Source organism: Trachemys scripta, chromosome 9 (assembly GCF_013100865.1).
Source record: "Trachemys scripta elegans isolate TJP31775 chromosome 9, CAS_Tse_1.0, whole genome shotgun sequence".
In the NCBI taxonomy this organism is placed as follows: Eukaryota; Metazoa; Chordata; order Testudines; family Emydidae; genus Trachemys; species Trachemys scripta.
The window spans coordinates 87,177,449-87,197,039 of NC_048306.1; the positions used below are offsets into that span (position 1 = coordinate 87,177,449).

General features: G+C 41.8%; 1 protein-coding gene across 2 annotated transcripts in view; it reads left to right on the top strand.

Moving 5' to 3' along the window:
* Window positions 1-19,591, top strand: part of LOC117883080 (multiple epidermal growth factor-like domains protein 6) — a 266,421-nt gene that overhangs the window by 204,319 nt on the left and 42,511 nt on the right. For both annotated transcript variants that reach the window (XM_034782047.1, XM_034782046.1), the window contains exons 14-23: window positions 2,337-2,468; window positions 6,443-6,571; window positions 7,024-7,152; window positions 8,567-8,701; window positions 10,203-10,337; window positions 11,193-11,318; window positions 13,676-13,807; window positions 15,126-15,254; window positions 16,756-16,887; window positions 18,774-18,902. In XM_034782047.1, coding sequence (XP_034637938.1) covers window positions 2,337-2,468; window positions 6,443-6,571; window positions 7,024-7,152; window positions 8,567-8,701; window positions 10,203-10,337; window positions 11,193-11,318; window positions 13,676-13,807; window positions 15,126-15,254; window positions 16,756-16,887; window positions 18,774-18,902 — 1,308 coding nt within the window. The remainder of the gene's footprint in view (window positions 1-2,336; window positions 2,469-6,442; window positions 6,572-7,023; window positions 7,153-8,566; window positions 8,702-10,202; window positions 10,338-11,192; window positions 11,319-13,675; window positions 13,808-15,125; window positions 15,255-16,755; window positions 16,888-18,773; window positions 18,903-19,591) is intronic.

Genomic DNA, 19,591 nt, shown 5'->3' on the forward strand with positions numbered 1-19,591 from the left:
GAAGCCGCGGCCAGCACATCGCTCGCCCACGCCGCTTCTCGCCGCCCCCATTGGCCCGGGATGGTGAACCGCAGCCAGTGGGGGCCGCGACTGGCCAAACCTGCCGCGTCAGCAGGTAAATAAAACTGGCCCGGCCCGCCAGGGTGCTTACCCTGGCGAGCCGCATGCCGAACGTTGCCGACCCCTGATCTAGGTAAAGAAATGTAACGGCTGAATATTTTGTGCAGTGTATGTGGAAGGAATGATGGTATTGATCTGGTCATAAACTTGAATAGTCAGTGTGTGTGTAACCATAGAAACGTACACATGCCATGCCATGTATTTGCCTGAACAAGTGTGTATCCAACCTGGAAGTTACCTGAGACTCAACATCCATGTTGTTCCAGCCAAGTAAGAAGGCTTGGTCATTATAATATAGACTCAAAAGCACTATGCTTTCTTTTTGGTGGATGCATTACTTGCTCATAGTGAGAGGACAAATTTTTTTTTGGTATGGTATCATTTTTGTAATTGCAATGTCTAATTACACTTCAGAGGGACTTTGTTCCACAGCCAAAATTCAGGGGCTAGTCCTGGCTTTAATCAAACAATTAAGTTTTATTTATAAAAAAAAAGATGAAACTTGCAAAAATGATGTGATGTTTAACTTGCATTTAAACAGAAAGCAGATACACTAGAAGAAAGAGTAAAGCAGCAGCCAGTCATCCATAGCAAGTTATTGTGAGACTGACAAGCAATATAGCCACATGAAAAATTAACAGCATAGGCACCAAGTCTAATATTGATTGCCCAGTGTTGGTGTTTTTTTCCACTATTGAACCTATGTATTTTTAGGGGGTTGTAACTTGGTATCTGAGCTGCTGCACTTTTCCCAAGGCTGATGTAGGTTGCCAAGATTGGCTGCTCTAATACCTTAAAGGTGGCAGTGATAGAAGAAAGAAAATATCTTTTAACGTTTACAATTTTTTAAAATTCTCAAATATAAAATTATTTTTTCCTAGTTTTAAAAGTCTTTTTGTGCTGTGCTCTATATTTTAACAAAACAGCCTGTCAAAAAATGTCCTGTTGCAAGCTGTTAGACTGTACGATAGGTCTAGTGGCTTTTACTAAATTTTTGAAGTAAACACAGTAACCTTTTCAATGGCACTTTGCATACGGATATTTAGGTCTGATTTTTCAAAATTGTTCTCAGAGGCAGCTCCTGAATTCTGAACATTTTTGAAAATCTGACCACCTACTCAAGTTCCTCAATGGAAGCTGTTGGGTATTGATTGGCTTAGAAAATCTGGCCTTACATATAAAATAACAGATGAAAAACAAGCAACACTGACTTAATATTAGCTGAAGGATCCTGTCAACTTCATTTTAAACACTCATCGAAATCCCCTTCCAAAAAAGACTCTTGTCATATCCCTCAAACCTCCTGAGAGGACAGGCTGATTAAATGGATATGCTAGTAATATAAAGCAGATATTTCAACCAGGGGCAAGTTTTTTTACCCTCAGCCTATGATAAACACTATGTAGAAGGCAAGCTTGTACTTGCAAGTGTGTGTGGATTTGAAGGGGGTGTGTATGTGTGTGACAGAGAGAGAGAGTTAGAAAAACAAATACATTTTCATGTAAATAAAATGCTTACTTATAATCACAAACAAAAAAAGAGATGATAAACTTTCCTAGAATAATTTAAACTTTGCTCTTGGAATATAATTGTGAGTATATTGATAATATATAGGACAGCTTCCAGCTGCTGTAATGTGAAAAGAGGGGTTTGGAGAGGTGGCAAAAGATATCCTCTCTCAAGAAATCCTGTTGAAAAGAGGTGGTAGTTGATGTGAGCCGATCCTCCTAAAAACAAAAACATTTGCTCTTCAGAAGTATTTTCTTAAGACCTCTCTGGCAGGGATTTACAGTATCATGAGGGATGAGCAGCAGGGAGCCCAACTTTCCTTTGTTAAGCTACAGAATTTTAAGAGGGGAACTTCAGGACCTCATCCAGCATCTCCGGGGCTTACATCATATCCTGAAGAACAGACTTGGACTCTGGTTGGGCAGTGGTGGAGCTGATTTCCAGTGTTGAGAGCCCTTCACCAAGAATGCCCTGCCAGCAAAAGCCCATCATGTTTAAACTTGAGGACTCTTCTTGTCAAGACAAAACACGTTGACATTTGGGAAGATCCATCAACAACACCAATGCTGCTTTCTTTAGATTGACAGTGCTCCATGGATTTCCTTCTTTCCACAATGTATTTGGAATGATAGTGAACAAGTTAAAGCTTATTAGTCGAACGAGCATGTTCCTGTGCTCACTGAGCCTTCTGTGCTTTTCCATTTCAGTTTGCCTGGATAACACCTTTGGCAATGATTGTAGCCTGAGCTGTGATGACTGTATAAATGGAGGCAAGTGTAACAGTGAAAACAGTGGCTGCATGTGTTCACCTGGGTGGACTGGACTTATATGTAATGAAAGTAAGTACTGTATGTTCGGACAACATCCTACAGTTAGTGGGTCCTTGCCCTATAGCACTGGCCTGGCAAATCCATAAGAAGCAGAAAAAAGTCTGCTCTTTGCTTTTGAGCTGAAAAGCTGTTTACGGAATAGAACTGCCTCACTGAAAGATCGCATTTGCAACATTTAATTACAGGTGAGGCAGATACAGCAGCATCTTAACCTGATAGGCCCCCATGTCCTATGTGGCACATTAAGCCTAAAATATAAAAGAGGGACTCTGAATTATGCATCAGGAAACTTAGAATTATGAAGTATTGCCACACCCAATCCAGTAAAGTGCAATCAGTACAATATCCCTTGTTTGTCTTCGAGTAATTGCATATGTCCATTACAGCAAGCGTTGTGCACTTGCTGCACCAGTACCAGAGAGTTTTCCTTAGCGGTGCCCATAGGTACCCACAGGCCTACACCCTGGTGCTCCTCATGCTCCAAGATCAGGGTATAAAGGGCAGAACCCCCCTGCCCAACCTTCAGATTCTTCTTACAATCCATGGTCTGTGGTTAAAGCACTCTGCCTGTTGTTCCTCTGGGAATGTGCAGTTAGTATTTTTTGCTTGTTAGTGGTACTCATTTTTGTGTCCTCAAGCCCTTCTTTCTTTCTTTCTTTCTTTCTTTCTTTCTTTCTTTCTTTCTTAGCGCTCTAACTAGCTGGCTCAGGGGTGAAAAATCACCTGCCTGAGCACAGCAAGTCTGAGCGCTTTAAAGTGCTAGTGTGGACAGGCACCGAGCGCTGGGAGCTAATCCCCTTGTGGAGGTGGATTACCAGAAGTGCTGGGAGAGCTCTCTCTCAGCACTCGTGCATGACCACACTCGCACTTGAAAGCGCTGCCACGGGAGCGTTCCCGCAACAGCGCTTTGAAGTTTCCAGTGTAGCCATGCCCTTAGTCAAGACAATCTTGGAAGAGACATAAGTGCTCAGAGCCCTCTGAGGCTCCCAAGCCAAACAAGGGGATGGCTTCCACATAGTCAAGGTCCTTGGTTCAGGATTCTTTGACCTCACAGGCTTGCCACTCAGGTACCGAAGGGAGAGACCTTCCTGGTACCATTCCCTACTGGCTCGATCAGGGCAGAGCCATTGATTCTGGTTCCCAAGCCAGATATGTTGAGGCTGCCTGCTTCCTCAGAGTAGGTGCTGGAGCCATCACCCATGACCATAACTGGGAAAAGACTTATCTCAGTACCAACCAGCCCAGAGGCCTACACAGCTGAGGAATATCTCCTGTACTGAACCAGCTCCATCATTGGCCCTACTGGGTTCCATGGGGGATGCCTATGAGTCTAGATCATTATCTTTGCTATATTACACAAACTGGTCCCTGAGAAGTGAAGCCCCTTTGCCTGGTACCAGCAATCGGCTGGAAGTCTGTATTCATGTCCTACGCAGAACAAATGAGAGGGCAACCCGTAACAGCCCAACAGCTGTCCAAGTGGATCACTAATTGTATCGTCATGTGTTACAGTGCCAAGGGTGTTACCCCTCTGGAAAAGTTGTCTGCACATTCAGCTCACTGAACATCCATGGCATTTGTGAGTAATGTCCCAGTTGTGGGCATTTGCAGAATGGCAACGTGGTCCACAGTCTACACCTTTGCTAGATTTTACGCAATTATTACTGCATCAAGGGAAACAAGGGAATGCTAATGTAGGAAAAGCAGTTCTGCAGTTCCTCTTCTGATAAAATTCCTAGCACTGCTTCCATTGAAACTGCTTGAGAGTCACTTAGTGTAATGGACATATGCAATCACTCAAAGAAGAGAGAATGGTTAATTGCCTTTCATAACTCTTGTTGACCAAGATATGTTGCATACGTCCATTATGTGACTCACCCTCCTTCCACAACACATCACAGCCTTTAATCTAAGAGTCCAGTACAAAGGATCTGAAGGGTGAGCAGGGTGCATCTGCCCTTTATACCCTCAGCTCAGAGCACTAGGACACAGACGGGGCTGCCCAGCATGGCCACCCCTACCTTTTTTTCTAGGGCTAGCAGAAACTCTCCAGCACCAGTGCACAAGACATGCATACCCCTGGTGTAATGAATATATACAACAAATCTTGAAGAACAACATATATGAAAGGTGAGTAACCATTCTTTATGTGTTTGTTTTTATATCAAGTCCAATTCATTTTATACACTGTCCCCAAAATACTGATGTGCTGCAGTGGGTCTATGCTGTAGTCCATTGCTCTCTTGACTCTTTTTCAAAGATCTCTTTTGGCAGAGAGTACTGCTGTTTGGGTTGATGCAGAAAGTAAATATGGTTTGTCCAGTTGTCCCTTTACGGTAGCCCAGACAAGCTATCCCAGTCTTTTATTGTGTCGGTGGACTTGTGACTATTTTTATGAATTTTCTTGTTTATTTACCATACTATATGGGAGTTGTTTTTTAGTAGCAGAGTTTTTAATGCTCAGCATTCTCTAACTGAATCTGGTTGATAAGCCAGTGCCCTTTATATGGAAGTGATGTTACAAGAGATTCTCTTTTTTTTCTTGTCTCTGCCTCCTGGTAAAAGAACTTTCATGCTCTGTCAGGGTAGGTGCATAGGGATGAGGAGAAACCAAATGGATAGGTAGAATGCTCATGTCTTGATGTACCCTACATATTTTCTTTATCTATGTAAAGCCAGTCAGAGCTTGTGCTTTCATCAATGGAGTTTTCACATTGTGGTGGTTCTTATGGACCCATAATGGTGTCATGGGGAAAGAAAAGGTGACAGAAAGTTACTGGAAGAGAGAAAATTTTGCAATCCTAATGACAGTGGGGCGGGTTCCTAGGATTGATCAACTGCGAGTTTTGATTAGCATGGACTGGGGCGCCGTGATGGAATGAGAGCAAAAAAGATTAAACTGTGATAGTTTCTAGTTTTGCTATGCATCATAGCTAGAGTTCGTAAGCCACTGTGGTGTCTTTTGGCTCTCAAATTGGGATGTTTTACCTATATTCATAATGTAATAAAGTTGCTCGGGCATAAACTGTAAACTGTGTGAGGCAGGACCCATGCTCTCTACTGCCCTTTACAAATAATATACTTACAAAGGATTTTCATGTATTTAATCCAATGGAATTCTTTTCTATCTTTAAAAAGAATACAGAATTGTGGAACTGGGTTATTGGCCAAATCCTCATCCCACTGAAGGCATTGTTGGTAATGATAATTTGCCCTGTATGGATCAATGGAAAATATAGGATTTGGCCCTCTATGAATATCAATTGTTTTTTCTCCCTTTCTCTTTTTTAATACCAGCATAGATCACAGTTTTTAGGGAAGCTAATAGTTGGGCAAATGAGGAGCTAAATTTCCATAATAATAAATGAAAGAAAACTGGATGAAAATTAATGCTGAATCTCAGGTTTCTTAATGTGTGTTGATAAAATGTCAATTAAGTCAGTTACTGAAGATAATCCCAGCAACTGTATTTACCCAACTCAAACTGAAAATAATGGAGCTCTGCTCTTTTACAAAAATTGTTTTTTGCTAGAACAATCACAGCTTTACCAAATGGAGTCAGCGTGTCTCTGGAACATCAGCGAATCTAACTTATTTAGCTAATGGCAGCAATATGTCTTCTAAATAATTACCTCCAAATTTTCAAAACTTTTGAGCCTGGTAACTCTCATTTATAGTCAGTGGGAGTTAAACCCCATGCGTGGCTTTTTTTTAAGATGCCAGGGATTGCATTTAGCTAAAAGACACATTTCCCATCAGATATTTGAGTTTTGTTACTTCGGCTGTCATTTTTCAATAACCTCCATGGAGACAGATATTATTGTATATGGAAACGAGAGTGACATGGCATCATTTGTGGGTTGCTTGACCAAAGTAGTTCTTTAATTGCTCGGTGTCATTCTGATGGCTGAAGCATTATTTCACTTTGCTTCTAATGCAGTGAAGAGATTATGTAGCCCATTCATCGTCTGCTTTCTTTGCAGCTTGCTCCCCTGGGACTTATGGGAAAGATTGTAATAGCATTTGTAAGTGTCAGAATGGAGGCTCATGCGACCATGTAACAGGACAATGTCACTGCCCACCGGGAATTAATGGACAGATTTGTGAGGATGGTATGATTTCTGTTGTTTAATTATGTACAACTGCTGTCTGGGAGTCTTGTGATTTGCCATTATTCTTATTTTTATGTATTTGTACTATGGTAGATCTTAAGGGTCACAAGTGAGATAGGTCCCCATTGCTCTAGGGAAAAGCTTGCTATCTAAATAATAGGACAGGCAAAGGGTGGGAGAGAGAAGATGATATCTCCATTTTCGGGATGGCAAACTGAGGCACAAAGAAATTAAGTGACTTTTCCAAAGTCAAATAGGAAGACTGTGGCAGAGCCAGGTATCAGACCCAGATCTTCCAAATCCCGGTCCAGTAACTTACTCAGAAGACCATCCGTTTTCCTCAATATATTTGCTGTAGAAAGTATGCCAAGAGAAGCTGGCGTGGTATTTTAAGGAAAAAGCTTGGTACTGTATTGCCCGTCAATTGCTGTGTTTATTTGTACACCCTCTAGGCTGTCCAAAAGGATTCTTTGGGAAGAACTGTAACAAGAAATGTAACTGTGCCAACAACGGCTATTGCCATAGACTCTATGGAGCCTGTCTGTGTGACCCAGGGTTATATGGTCGTTTCTGCCATCTAAGTAAGTCTCAGTGATTTTTCTAAACTATTTATTTAAAACATGCAGGGCTCATTAGGAGTAAAAAGTCTCTCAACACATTTCTACAAGGATGTAATTCAACAGGGCTCGGGTTTGTCTGGAGCTGGAACTAGAGATGGTAGAAAACCAAAAAAATATTTCTTGAGAACTTTCAATATTTCAGAATTATTTTCATCTATTGGTATTTAAAACAGAACCATTTTTTACATTTCAAATGTTTTGTGATTTTTTTTTCATTTTCAAAATAAGAATTGTACTAAAATAAAGGGTTTTCTTTTTTTGAAACTGCTTTTTTTTATCTTACCTCATCACTACATTGACCAAACAAAACTGGTTCTTCAACCCCCAAAAAACCAAACTCCCAAAGAACAAAGACCAGTGACTGACCACAGGGAAAGAAGATGGGCACAATGACTGAGCACTGGAAGGAGAAGAGAAGCAGAGTAACCAACAGTCAAAAACAATAAAGGTGAAAGGTACAGTGACCAACAGCTGAACTAGGGTGACCAGATGTCCCGATTTTATAGGGACAGTCCCGATTTTTTGGGTCTTTTTCTTATATAGGCTCCTATTTCCTCCCCGACCCCCTGTCCCGATTTTTCACACTTGCTGTCTGGTCACCCTAAGCTGAACTCAGAAAAGAAAGAAAGTTCCAATGGCTGAGAGCTGAACAAACACAAAATAATTAAGACTTAACAACTGAACATAAAAAAAAAAGTATAGAAATACGGTGATGGAACACATGTGAAGAAGAAAGAGAACGCTAATGATAACAGAACAGATGTGAAAAGAGAAGAAAGAGAAGATGACCAATTACTGAAGGCGAAGAAGCCCAATGTCTGACGAAGCAGGTATTCACCCACGAAAGCTCATGCTCCAATACGTCTGTTAGTCTATAAGGTGCCACAGGACTCTTTGTTGCTTTTTACAGATTCAGACTAGCAAGGCTACCCCTCTGATACAGTGAAAATAAAGACTGCCAAGTGAGAGAATGAAAAATGAAAAACAAACAGGCTATTTTTGTCATGTAAAGTTTCTGGGTTTTTTTTTTAAATAGAAAAATGGGAAAAATTACCAGTACTTTTTCATTAAAACTTTCATTTTTGACCCAAAATAAGTTTTGTTCAAAAGATTGCAACTAGCTCTACTTTTGAACATTTCTGATTATTACATTCACTTCACATTGCCCAAAATAAAACGAGTTTGTTAATACAAGAATTATGTAAACTGTATTTTACACACACACATGCTCATGTGTACACACCTGAGTGCTTGTGTATGTATATATTTGCTCAGAAGTACAGAGATAGCACTCTCTGCAGATCTGTGTGTAGACATTCTAAAAGAAGTCATGCGTAATTGCAAAAATTAACAATTCCATTTAATCTGATTGCAGCTTGTCCCAAGTGGACCTTTGGAGCTGGCTGTTCAGAAGAATGTCAGTGTGTCAAGGAGAACACTCTGGTATGCAATGCCAGAAATGGTACTTGCACCTGCAAACCAGGTTATCAAGGGAACAAGTGCCAGAAAGGTATAATCTACCACTGATCCTCTTCTTTCTGGAAAGTCCTGTTTCTCTTTATTACATCTCATTGCTCCTCTCACATGCAGTTTTGCATTGCACCAAACTCTAATGTAGTCTGCCAGTTGTTTCTCTGTATTTTTCTTACTGCGGAGCCAAGTGGACATTTGGCTTCATTGAGGTTGCAGGAGTATAAATGAGGGTAGAATCTGCCCAGCTGTTTTAACCTGAGCAACTGGCACTTGGGATGGAAACCTGACATAATTGAAGATAATAGGAGTTTTGCTATTGACTTCAATAGGGTCAAGATTTTACCCCAGGTTTTTTTTACACAGACAGTGATTTTAGAGCCCCAAGCTGTATTTTGAGGCAGCTGAACTTTTTGTGAATGATTGTGGCAGTGTGCTACTAGATCGGTTTTGCAGCTTTTTAATTTCTCCCTTTGTAGTTTTTGTGGATAGTGCAAAGGAAACTGTATTCTACAGTCACATTTGAGTGTCTTCATAATCGTCTGTGGACAGTTAATGCAGTAATGCAATAAAGATACTTGCTTCACATTCCCCCCTTGAATTCTTATGCCATAGAGCAACTGGTAGTATTTTGATGGGTTGGGTGGGGAATAATAATACTGATAGCTATTAAATATCCTTAGTCCTCTTGGCTAAGGATCTAATCAAAATATGCCCATTCTTCCACCTCTGAACTCTGTACAAAGGCACCCAAGCAGAAGAGCATATGAAGGCAAGCGTTTTCGGGTATCAGAAGTAATAGCATCAAGAGAATAAGTAGACTGAATTATACAGACACTTTCAGCAGCTGTTTCTCATGAATTCAAGCAATTTGTGTGCTTTGTTCTCTGGTATCAGCTAGGTCTGTTGTTGTTGTTGTTACTACTATAATTATTTGTTTTTAATGTAGTAATTCTGGAGGCCCCAATCATGGATTAGAGCCCCATTGTATAGGCAGTACACAGTGAGACAGAATGTAGTGGAAAGTGTACTCTGAGGGTCAAATTCTCCTCTCACACCACTTGCAACTCTACTGAACTGCTGCACTGGTTAAGTGACAGGAAATTAGGACTGTATTCTGCCCTTGATTGTATGCACAAAACTCCCACTGATGTCAGTAAGTGATGTATGGGAGTATCACAGAGCAGAAATTGTCCCTTTGACTCTTTTGTTCTGTTCTGCTGTTATGAAAACCCTCTGCTGTGCTAATCTTAGGCTGACATTGAAATCTGTATTTAAACATGTCCTTATCCAGTATGTGACTGTGTATTTTGGATGGTGTTTGGAGGGCATCCCATGTGTAATGACCCCTTCTGTGTTTAATGTAAATGTTTAAATTTATGCAATAGTGAACACAGCTAGATTATCAATTATATTTCCTTTTAATGTTTGCATTACTATGTCAAATATCTTTTCTGCCAAATTATCTAGCGACTCTCGTTTCAATTTTCTCAGCGACTCCTTGTTCTAACATAGGTTCTTTGTGTACTCAAATTTTTCAGAGTGTACGCCTGGCTTTTATGGAGCTGGCTGTAAGCTGAAGTGCAACTGTCCTGTTGATGCTTTATGTGACCAGGAGACTGGAGACTGCAAGCATCTGTGCCCACCAGGTTTCCATGGAGAAAGGTGCCATTTATGTAGGTACCTGGATGCATATTTCAAAGGGAGGTGTAAAAGTGGATTGAGAAATTCAGCCCTTGGAAACCCAAGTTCAGATACCAAAATTCTAGGCAGTATGCGAAATTGTTACTGACACAAGTAGGTATGCCAATTGTAGCCATTGAAGCCAATTGTAGTTGTGTATACTGATGCCAGTGGTAAATTTGACCTCTGGTGTATGATGGTGGTGATGGGCTCAGGTACTAGGGCATCTAGGCAGCATAATCGACCATCAGATCTGGAGAGAGCCACTTTCCAACTTTCTAGACTGGGAGTGAATGTTAGTTCTGTGGCAGATTATGGGTATAGGAAAGAGCACAAAGCTTGGAGAAGTGAAGTGGAGATTCTGTTCCTCCTTTCATTTGAAATGCAATAAGTGCTGATATATTGCATCAGCTAAAGCCTACAGACTCCCACTGGTATGGGAAATGAGTGGAAAATATACACAAATAATGTAGCAGCTCATTTTAATCCCTGAACAAGAGGCTGGTTCTCTGTCCAATGACATTCTTCCAGGGATGGACAATTGGAAGGAAGTGCAGGATCATCCTGCCTGCCACCTAAAATGAGGATAAAAGATTGAGGATCATTAAGAATACTTATAATGGCTCCAAGTAACTTAATATTTCCTTTTAAAGCTTCAGGCCTAGATTTTCCAGAGTTTTATTGCACAGTTAATTAAAGATCACAAATCACTGAGACACTGGCACTAAAATAGATCACTCTATAGCAGTGCTACCTAGATTAAAATTGCTGTGGGTGATGTTTTCTAACACTTCAGAATGTTTTGTTATGATAACCACACTCCACGTCCTCTGGCTTCTTTTGAACAGCCTGTAGCCCAGGGAAGTTTGGTGTGAACTGCAGGCAGAGCTGTGGCTGTGTAGGAGTACTATGCGACTCGAAGACTGGACACTGCATGTGCCCTGCTGGCAGAACAGGTGCTGCATGTGATCAAGGTATGCTTAATGCTTGGATAGATCATTGTGCAGAGAACTCCAAACCTTATCCTTTGCGGAGTTGGAATGGGGAGACTGGGAAGAAGTTAAATAATTCTAGTCTCCATAAAAACTGGAACAAGGTAACACCTTCTATCTGCAGAATGGACAAGCTCATGTATCCATGTGGACTTCATCCAAACTCCATGGAATCCACTCCAAAGCAGTAGGCAGGGCCGGCTCTAGGCACCAGCGCTCCAAGCATGTACATGGGGCGGCACTTTCTAAGGGGCAGCACTCCGGCTCCTTTTTTTTTTTTTTTCTTGGGGGCCAAAAAGCCGGGGGCCGGCCCCGGGGGGGGGGGGGGCGGGGGGGGGGGGGGGGGGGGGGGGGGCGCAGGAAGTAACCCGGGGGGGGGAGGGGGCAGAGGAACCGCTTCCCCCAGCTCACCTCCGCTCCACTGCCGCCTGCTCCCCTGAGTGCACCGCCGCTCCGCTTCTCACCCCTCCCTCCCAGGCTTGCCGCGCGAATCAGCTGTTTTGCGGCAAGCCTGGGAGGGAGGGGGGAGAAGCAGAGCGGCGGCAGCATACTCAGGGGAGCAGGCGGAGCGGAGGTGAGCTGCAGCGGTGGGGGGCATGGGGAGGGCTGCAGGAAGTAACCCTGTGGGGGAGGCAGAGGAACCGTTCCCCCCACCCCAGCTCACCTCCGCTCCACTGCCACCTGCTTGCCTGGGAGGGAGCGATTGGAGGGGAAATGTGGCACGCCTGGGGGAGGAGGCGGGGCCAGAGATTTGGGGAAGGGGTTGGAATGGGGCGGGGAAGGGGCGGAGTTGGGGCGGAGCCGGGGGGCGCAGGAAATTTTTTTGGCTTGGGGCGCCAAAAAACTTGGAGCCGGCCCTGGCGGTAGGAGTTAGTTCAGTCACCCTACCCATTCATTCCATTGTCTCTGCTAAGACTGCCAATGGAGATGCCAGTTGTAATGGTGATTTGTGTAAGGGGCAGGGCTGATGCTAGACAAGGACATCAGGGCAGTTGTACTAGACTAAAGCTGTCAGCAGGTCTGTACTGCTGTGTACGCAGTGCCTCCTGCATGGTTCATGTCTGCTGCTCCTGCAGCTGCTGAGGGAGCAGCAGGGAACAAGTGCAGAGCTCAGAGACAATATGGAAAGAGGGCCTGGGTATCCCACTTAGCCATCCAGAAACCAGTAAGGGAAAGGGGGGGGGAAACAGGTGAGGGAGTAATAGCATGGGGAAGAAGGGGAAATAACTTCAGTGGTGGGAGGAAGGGAGAAACAAGGCAAAGGGATGGGGAAGGGGCAAGAACATGAAGCTGCTGCCACTGGGAACAGTCATAGAAAACCCTGCTTCCACTTCTTACCTCAGACCTTGGCTGTTGCCCTCGTGTTGAGGACATCTATCCACTCAACTGGGACCACTGACTTGCTGCCTCATAAATAAAAAAATATGGCTTATGGTTAATGAAAGGATAAGGAGCTGAGAAATCTGGGTTCTGCTCCCATCCCAGGCATCAACTACCTTGTGTGCCTCCAGGTCCACCTCATAAAATGGGGATAATGATATATCTGACAGAGGGCATTAATATTGGTAAAGTGCTTTGATATCCTCAGATGGAAAGCAGTATTGTAGTGCAGAGAACTGCTGTTATAACTGAGTCTTTCACACACATTCCCATTTCTCATTTTCTGATGGACTTCCCCAGACCAATAATATGTGTAATTCTGAGATTTGTGTACCCCTGCTTGGATTCCTGATCTTCACAGATGTTCACTGAAGGAGTAGGTCAGAGGTCAGTGGAGTGTCATTCCTATCCATCGAGAAGAGAAACTTGGAAATTAGAAATCAGCCCAAACCAAATCCCACACATGAACACCTTGCTCTTTTCCTAAAGCTTGGATCCCTACCTAGCTCCTTCCTTTCTGACTCTGGCCCCATTGCTGCTGTAAATGTAGAGTGTAATTCTATAGTCTGTTGCAGTTTTCCCCTACCCCCCAAAAAAATCTCTCTTCTAATTGAGGTTCTCCTTTTCCTCTTCTGTGCTGTGCAACCCACTCTTCAGATACAGCCAAACCAATCGCAACATTATTGTATTGCAAACCACACAGAAATATAGGCCTTTTGTGATGGAAGTTGGAAGTGAGCCTCTGTGTCTCTGTTCAGATGTTTTCTCAAAGGGCTGCAATACAATATTGTGTTGATTTCTTTGGGGGTTTTGTTACGGAAGAGCTGTCGATCCATAGAGATAATTCTCTTTCCAACTCAACTTTATTTATTTTTTAAATTCCCTTCAGTAACAGCTGAAATCTGCAACTGTCTTGAGATAACAAATGGTTCAGAGCTCTTCTTTCTTGTTTCGTATAGATTGCCCTGATGGTCTGTGGGGAGTAGACTGTCAGTTCTTCTGCGAGACCTGTGAAAATGGAGGGAAGTGTAACAAAGAGACTGGAATCTGTGACTGCCCTCTGGGATACACTGGGAAATCCTGTTACCTACGTAAGTCATCAAACTGCACTGGTCAATAAAAAGAAAGTCAATAGAGAAATCAGTCTGAGCATTGATTTTTACCTTCTGTCTATTTTATAAGATATTTTTGCTGTATTAGGATATGCTGATCAACGTTTCAAATGCATTACAAATTGACCAGGATGGATTTATGGTGTTTGCCAGACAGAGAGAGATGAGAGAGGAATCCAAGTGATGAGCTAAACAGCTGCCCCAAATAATCATGGAACTGTATGGCAATATTCTAGGCAGAGAGAAAGTGCTCAGTACCTGTCTGCACTAAAAGTAAAATAAGCTGATTTCCAATGGGAGTTGGGTATCTAGCTTCCTTATGGTCTTTTGAAAATCTCAGCCATAAAGTAACACAGCCTTTGACTTCTGGTCACCAATTCAAATGTAGTTTATGTTGGTCTTGAAGGAAAGTCTCACTCCAAGCCCTGATGGATAGGTGGCCACATCACAAAACTGCTACCATATGGCATCAATAGGCACATTTGTCATTTAGTTGGCTCCCTCAGTTGCGAGATCATGGGCAAAATAGGCTACGATCTACCCCAAAATGATTCGGTCCAGAACTGAATTTGAGCAGTTTGGCCGAATAGTATGGGAGACGTTGTAGCGGTGCTGCCTATGATGTACTGGTTCTGTGACTAAACAGAGGACTTCAGTTGCAACTGAAACACTTAAAGAGGGAGTGTGGGATTATAGCGGCCTCCTATATTCGTCCACTGGGAGTTGAGTTTGCCCCTCCAGCCCCACAGAAGAATGTGGGGATTGACCCCTCCTTATATCCTGCATGGATCTTGGGGATCTACCAGAAGTAAGGGCTGCCACCAAACAACAGGCCCCTTTGGGCCCACTCCAGCTCCACGTCCCCCTCTTAGGGAGAGCATTGTCCCAACTCCTACTATTAAATATGTCATTCAACTTTGGCCATGAATATCACTGACATTCATAATTCAGGGTTTGGGCTTGTGCACTCCCCGCTTCAGTAAGAGGTTCCTTTTCCATATTTCCATGAACTAACTGATTTGTTGGACATGCTATGAAGTTTATGAAGCAACTCCACTAAGTCAGTTGAGTGTCTCCCAATGTATGGGATTAGGCCTTATTAGGCCCTGCTCTCTTAGTATATAAACTGCTGATATTTCACTCATTTTTGTTTTTATTTTCCGTGTTCGGTTAATACCCGATTCAGAAGGCAGAAGGAGGGCAGAACAAGTGAAGTTGTTGCTGTCTCATTTGAAATGACAGCCCATGCTTGAGTTAATATCTAGGTGAAAAATACCATCTGTCTATTTGTTTTCAGCCTGCCCAAATGGTTACTATGGGCAAAACTGCCTGTTGCAGTGCAGCTGTAATAGCAATGCTCAGTGTCACCATGTTACCGGGGAGTGCACATGTCCTCCTGGCTGGAGTGGCCATGACTGCAAACGTCGTAAGTCAGAAATGTATCCTCTGTACTTAATATGTGCTGTCTTTCATAAACTTAAATGGAAACCAAGGGAACCAAAGCTCTGTTTGTTCTTAGACTTGTTCTCAGACTATTAAACTTTTTAATATATTTTTGCTAATCTTATTGCTTCTGAAATTGTGTATTTATAGGTTTATACAGCCTGGGTGGTGATAATCCTTAATTATCTATGTTCATAGTATTGAAATAGATGACTGATGAAGCACAAAGTGTTCATATAAGCACCTATTTTAACACTCTGCATCAATTTTCTGAACACCGTCTGTGCCATCAGCATTTTGACTGACAGCCAGTTTTGTTTTTCATTTTCAATACAGCTTAGTTTTAAGATTAATTCCCAATCTTTCACTTTGTCTGGAGGGAAGACTTATCTCAACAAGTGAGCAGCACAGATGGTTTTGTGGCATAATGTCACTCCCTAAATTGTGAATATAAATGCTGTGTGAAATTCTCCTCTCTCTTACAACACAGTACAATAATAATACCTAGTTCTTATATAGAGCTTTTCAACAGTAGATATCAAAGTGCTCCCAATCTTTAATGTATTTAACCACACAACTCCCCAGTGAGTTAGGGAAAAGTACTATTATTCTTATTTTAAAGATGGGGAACTGAGGCATAAATTGTTAAACTATTTAGGCATTGCTGTGCTCAGCAATTGTTTTTTCTAACAAATGAAAAAATTCTACCAAAGTGAGAACTTCTCTCTGCACAAAAATGAATAAGCCTTATGCAAAGTAACGGTGGCCAAATTTACAAACTTCAGTGTCTAGAATTAGTCACCTAAATCGACATTTAAGCATTCAAATCGGTGTCCTGATTTTCAGAAATGCTGAGTAAATTCATCACCCATTGACTTCATTTGAAATTCACAGATTCATAGATTTTTAAGGCCAAAAGGGACTAATGGCTCATATAGGCTAATCTCCTGTATAACACAGGCCATAGGATTTCATCCAGTTACATCTGTATTCAGCCCCAAAACTTACTTGACTAAAGCATTTCTTCCAGAGAACCACTCAGTCTTGATCTGAAGAGTTCAAAAGATGGAGAATCCACCACTTCCCTTGGTAGTGTGTTCCAATTTGTAATCACCCTCTCTGTTAAAAATGTATGCTTTATTTCTAATTTGAAATATGTCTGGCTTTTAACTTCTGATTGATTCTTGATTATGCCTTTCTCTGGTAAGTTAAAGAGTCCCTTAGTCCCTGGTATTTTCTCTCCATGAAGGAGTACTCATCATTTCTGAATATTAAATCACTTTGATCTAGTTGTTTAATATCAGTTTATGCACTTCAATGGACCTATGCCTTTTTACCCCAGCAGAGGATCTGGCCCTAAGCATCTGGGTTTGAAAATGTTGGCCATTGTACCTATTTTCTAATCTCCCATCCAAATATAACGCTGCCTGCTACCTCAAGCATGCAGTTCAGTCTTGTGCAAATGTTGTTGTGTTGCTTTACAGCTTGTGATGCTGGCCATTGGGGAGAGCGCTGTGAAAGCTTATGTCTCTGCAATAACAGCGATGGTAGCTGTGACCCAGTCACTGGGATTTGTTTCTGTGAAGCAGGATACTCTGGGAAACGCTGTGAGCAGAGTAAGTGCAAAAGCATCAAAGTGGGGAATTCACAGTGATCGAGATCAAAAATTGTTTTCCCTTTTGTTTATTTTTAGGAAGGCATCCATGTTGGAGGTCTCCATAGATAGGAGAATGCACATTTTTCAGGAGGCTCAGATTTCAGCAGTGCTAGACAGGTTAATTAATCATTTGGATTCCAGAAGAGTTATTTTCAGAATAGTTTTGAATTGAACAGCTACTTTGGCAATTACACTTCATTTTAGGGTGATTAAATTGCATATCTCTGCATCTTTGCTCCCTTGTATAAAATTTTAAGGTATTTGCCCTTTCTTCCTAAAGTCCTTTAGAGCTCAGGCAGATGGAAATGGTTTACAGGTCCATAATGGACGCAAACATAGATATGCTGATATCCTCCCTGCATTATAGCCCATATCTTGATACTAATCTCTTTACCAAAATACACCTCAGGCAATACCAGCTGTATATACATCATACAATGTGAACTACTGTAAGGGGCAAGATTCCCTAAAGCATGAGATTTGAACACTCCATCTTGCCATCCCTAAATACAAATGCCATTATAGGTCCTAAAATTATTCAACTTCGAAATCCAGCTGCCATATTTTACTCTTGACACTAGTTTTGTGGGAAGTATTTATGTAGTCACAATGTAATTAATGATGGGAGAAAGGAATAAACGAAAAGAGAGAGAGAAACGCCAGGAGGGAGGCAGATTAAAAAGGGGAGGAGAATGAAATATTGTATATGATGTTGGGCGTGCCCATTTGCCTCCTTGTCAAGATACTTGCATACCACAATGATAGGAGCCTGAGATATTCCTAAACTAACTAGTTATTTATTCTACTTCCAATTACAGATTCATCTTTGAAAGCCCAAAGGTGCCACATCATGTTATTTCTTGGGCTCCGTGATATTTTCCAGACTGCCTAAAAATGACTTTGTTAATTCAAATGTTGAAATCCTTCCCTTTTAAAGGGATCTAGCAGATTTCTACCCAACTCATTTCAAAATAAGTTAGCAGGACCTATAAACTGCTAGAGAAACCCTGCACTATTGTGTCTAGGCTAAGCTATCACTACCATTCAGCTCTGTCTAACGTGTGTCTAATGTAAATTAGCCAACTGGCCCTATTTTAATTGATTTTTCTATTGCCCTGGAGGATATTATTTACAGGCTGAAGTGGTGTTTTTTCCTTGAGATACTGAGTGAGATACCAGTCTCTCCTTTAAACTCCCAACAATTACTGCTAATCCATCTCCCAGATGTAATGTTTTGGCTTGAATTTTTCCAAGCAGAGCCTGTAAGTAGGGCATACAGCGTTCAGTTTGGAGCTTTCTGGAGGAGGTCACCCTGTTTAACATTCTCGCACACTTGCATAGGGTCTACTGTGGAATCTGGATTGCAGAAAAAAGGTTGGTTGGGGGGGAGGAAGTGGGTTTTAAGAGTAACATTAGTAACATTCTGCATGGCTTACCCTCATCCCAGCAGGTGAACTCTCATGGGATTTGGGCAAATAAGTGAGTCTAAACCAGCGTGTGGTACACATCAAATCAGAAACTAGGAATTTGGGAGTTGTGATTTTTGCAACTTTACACTTTGCTGTTTTCCTGTGTAGTATGCAGAACTGACTGCATCCCTCAGATCTCCCTTTTCCCTTCAAATATACCTTAATATAAAGCAACATAAGCTTCCCACAGAAGCCAACATCTCAAAGAGAACACCTAACGTTAACTGTTTTCAGGGTATAGAGACAAATGTTGGTCCTCCACTTGTGAACAGAAAAGCTTCAAAAGTACTTTAGAATTGCAAACTCATCATCGATTGTACTACAGGGATCTATGCCAGATTCAGCTCAACATACAGCTTTTATTCTTTCTGTCCAGGATGCCCTAAGGGAACCTTTGGCCCAAATTGTAAGTATAGCTGTCAGTGCCAGAATGGAGCTGTCTGTGACCATGTGAGTGGAGCCTGTACTTGTGCGGCTGGCTGGACAGGAACTTTTTGTGAAAAAGGTACATTCCCCCCCACCTGCCCTTTCATTTCTAGGCAGATGTTTCTCACAGATCATTGTAGCGCTGATTTTATCATCAGCAGGACCTGATCTAGGTAAACCATCCAACTGAACTGAGACATCCTAATTAAATTTTATAAACCAGCATTGCCTAACATTAAGTTTGTGACTTGATGGGACTCCTTAACCACTTAAAATTAGATATATGCTTAAGAACCTTGTTGAATTGGAGCCTTTCTGAAGAAAGTCTTCCTGCTTTAACACAGAGAAAAACGTTTCCCCATTTTTGAATTCTTTCATTGTCCCCATGGCATTTATAACATTATCTTAGAATAAAACATCTCCCCCAATAAGCTGCTTAAGGAGATACACACTTCTAACGTTAAAGTCTATCACTGCATCTGTTATCACCTAGTAACTTGCTAACATGATGTAACAATTATTTTGGATTGGATTTCGTACATATATTATAGTTGATATGTTGCACGTTCTTGTGATGTTGTTTTCGTGCCATAAGCTATGCAGAGAATAAAATATATATATATATTGGCTGGGATACAGTAAAAATAATGTGTAAGTCATCTGTCATTTTGCAGAAATATCTGAATTTGTTTTGTTGCATATTTTACAGACAATGATCATTAAACCAAACCTTGGCTGTTTTGTTTCACATCAAAATTATCAGTTAGT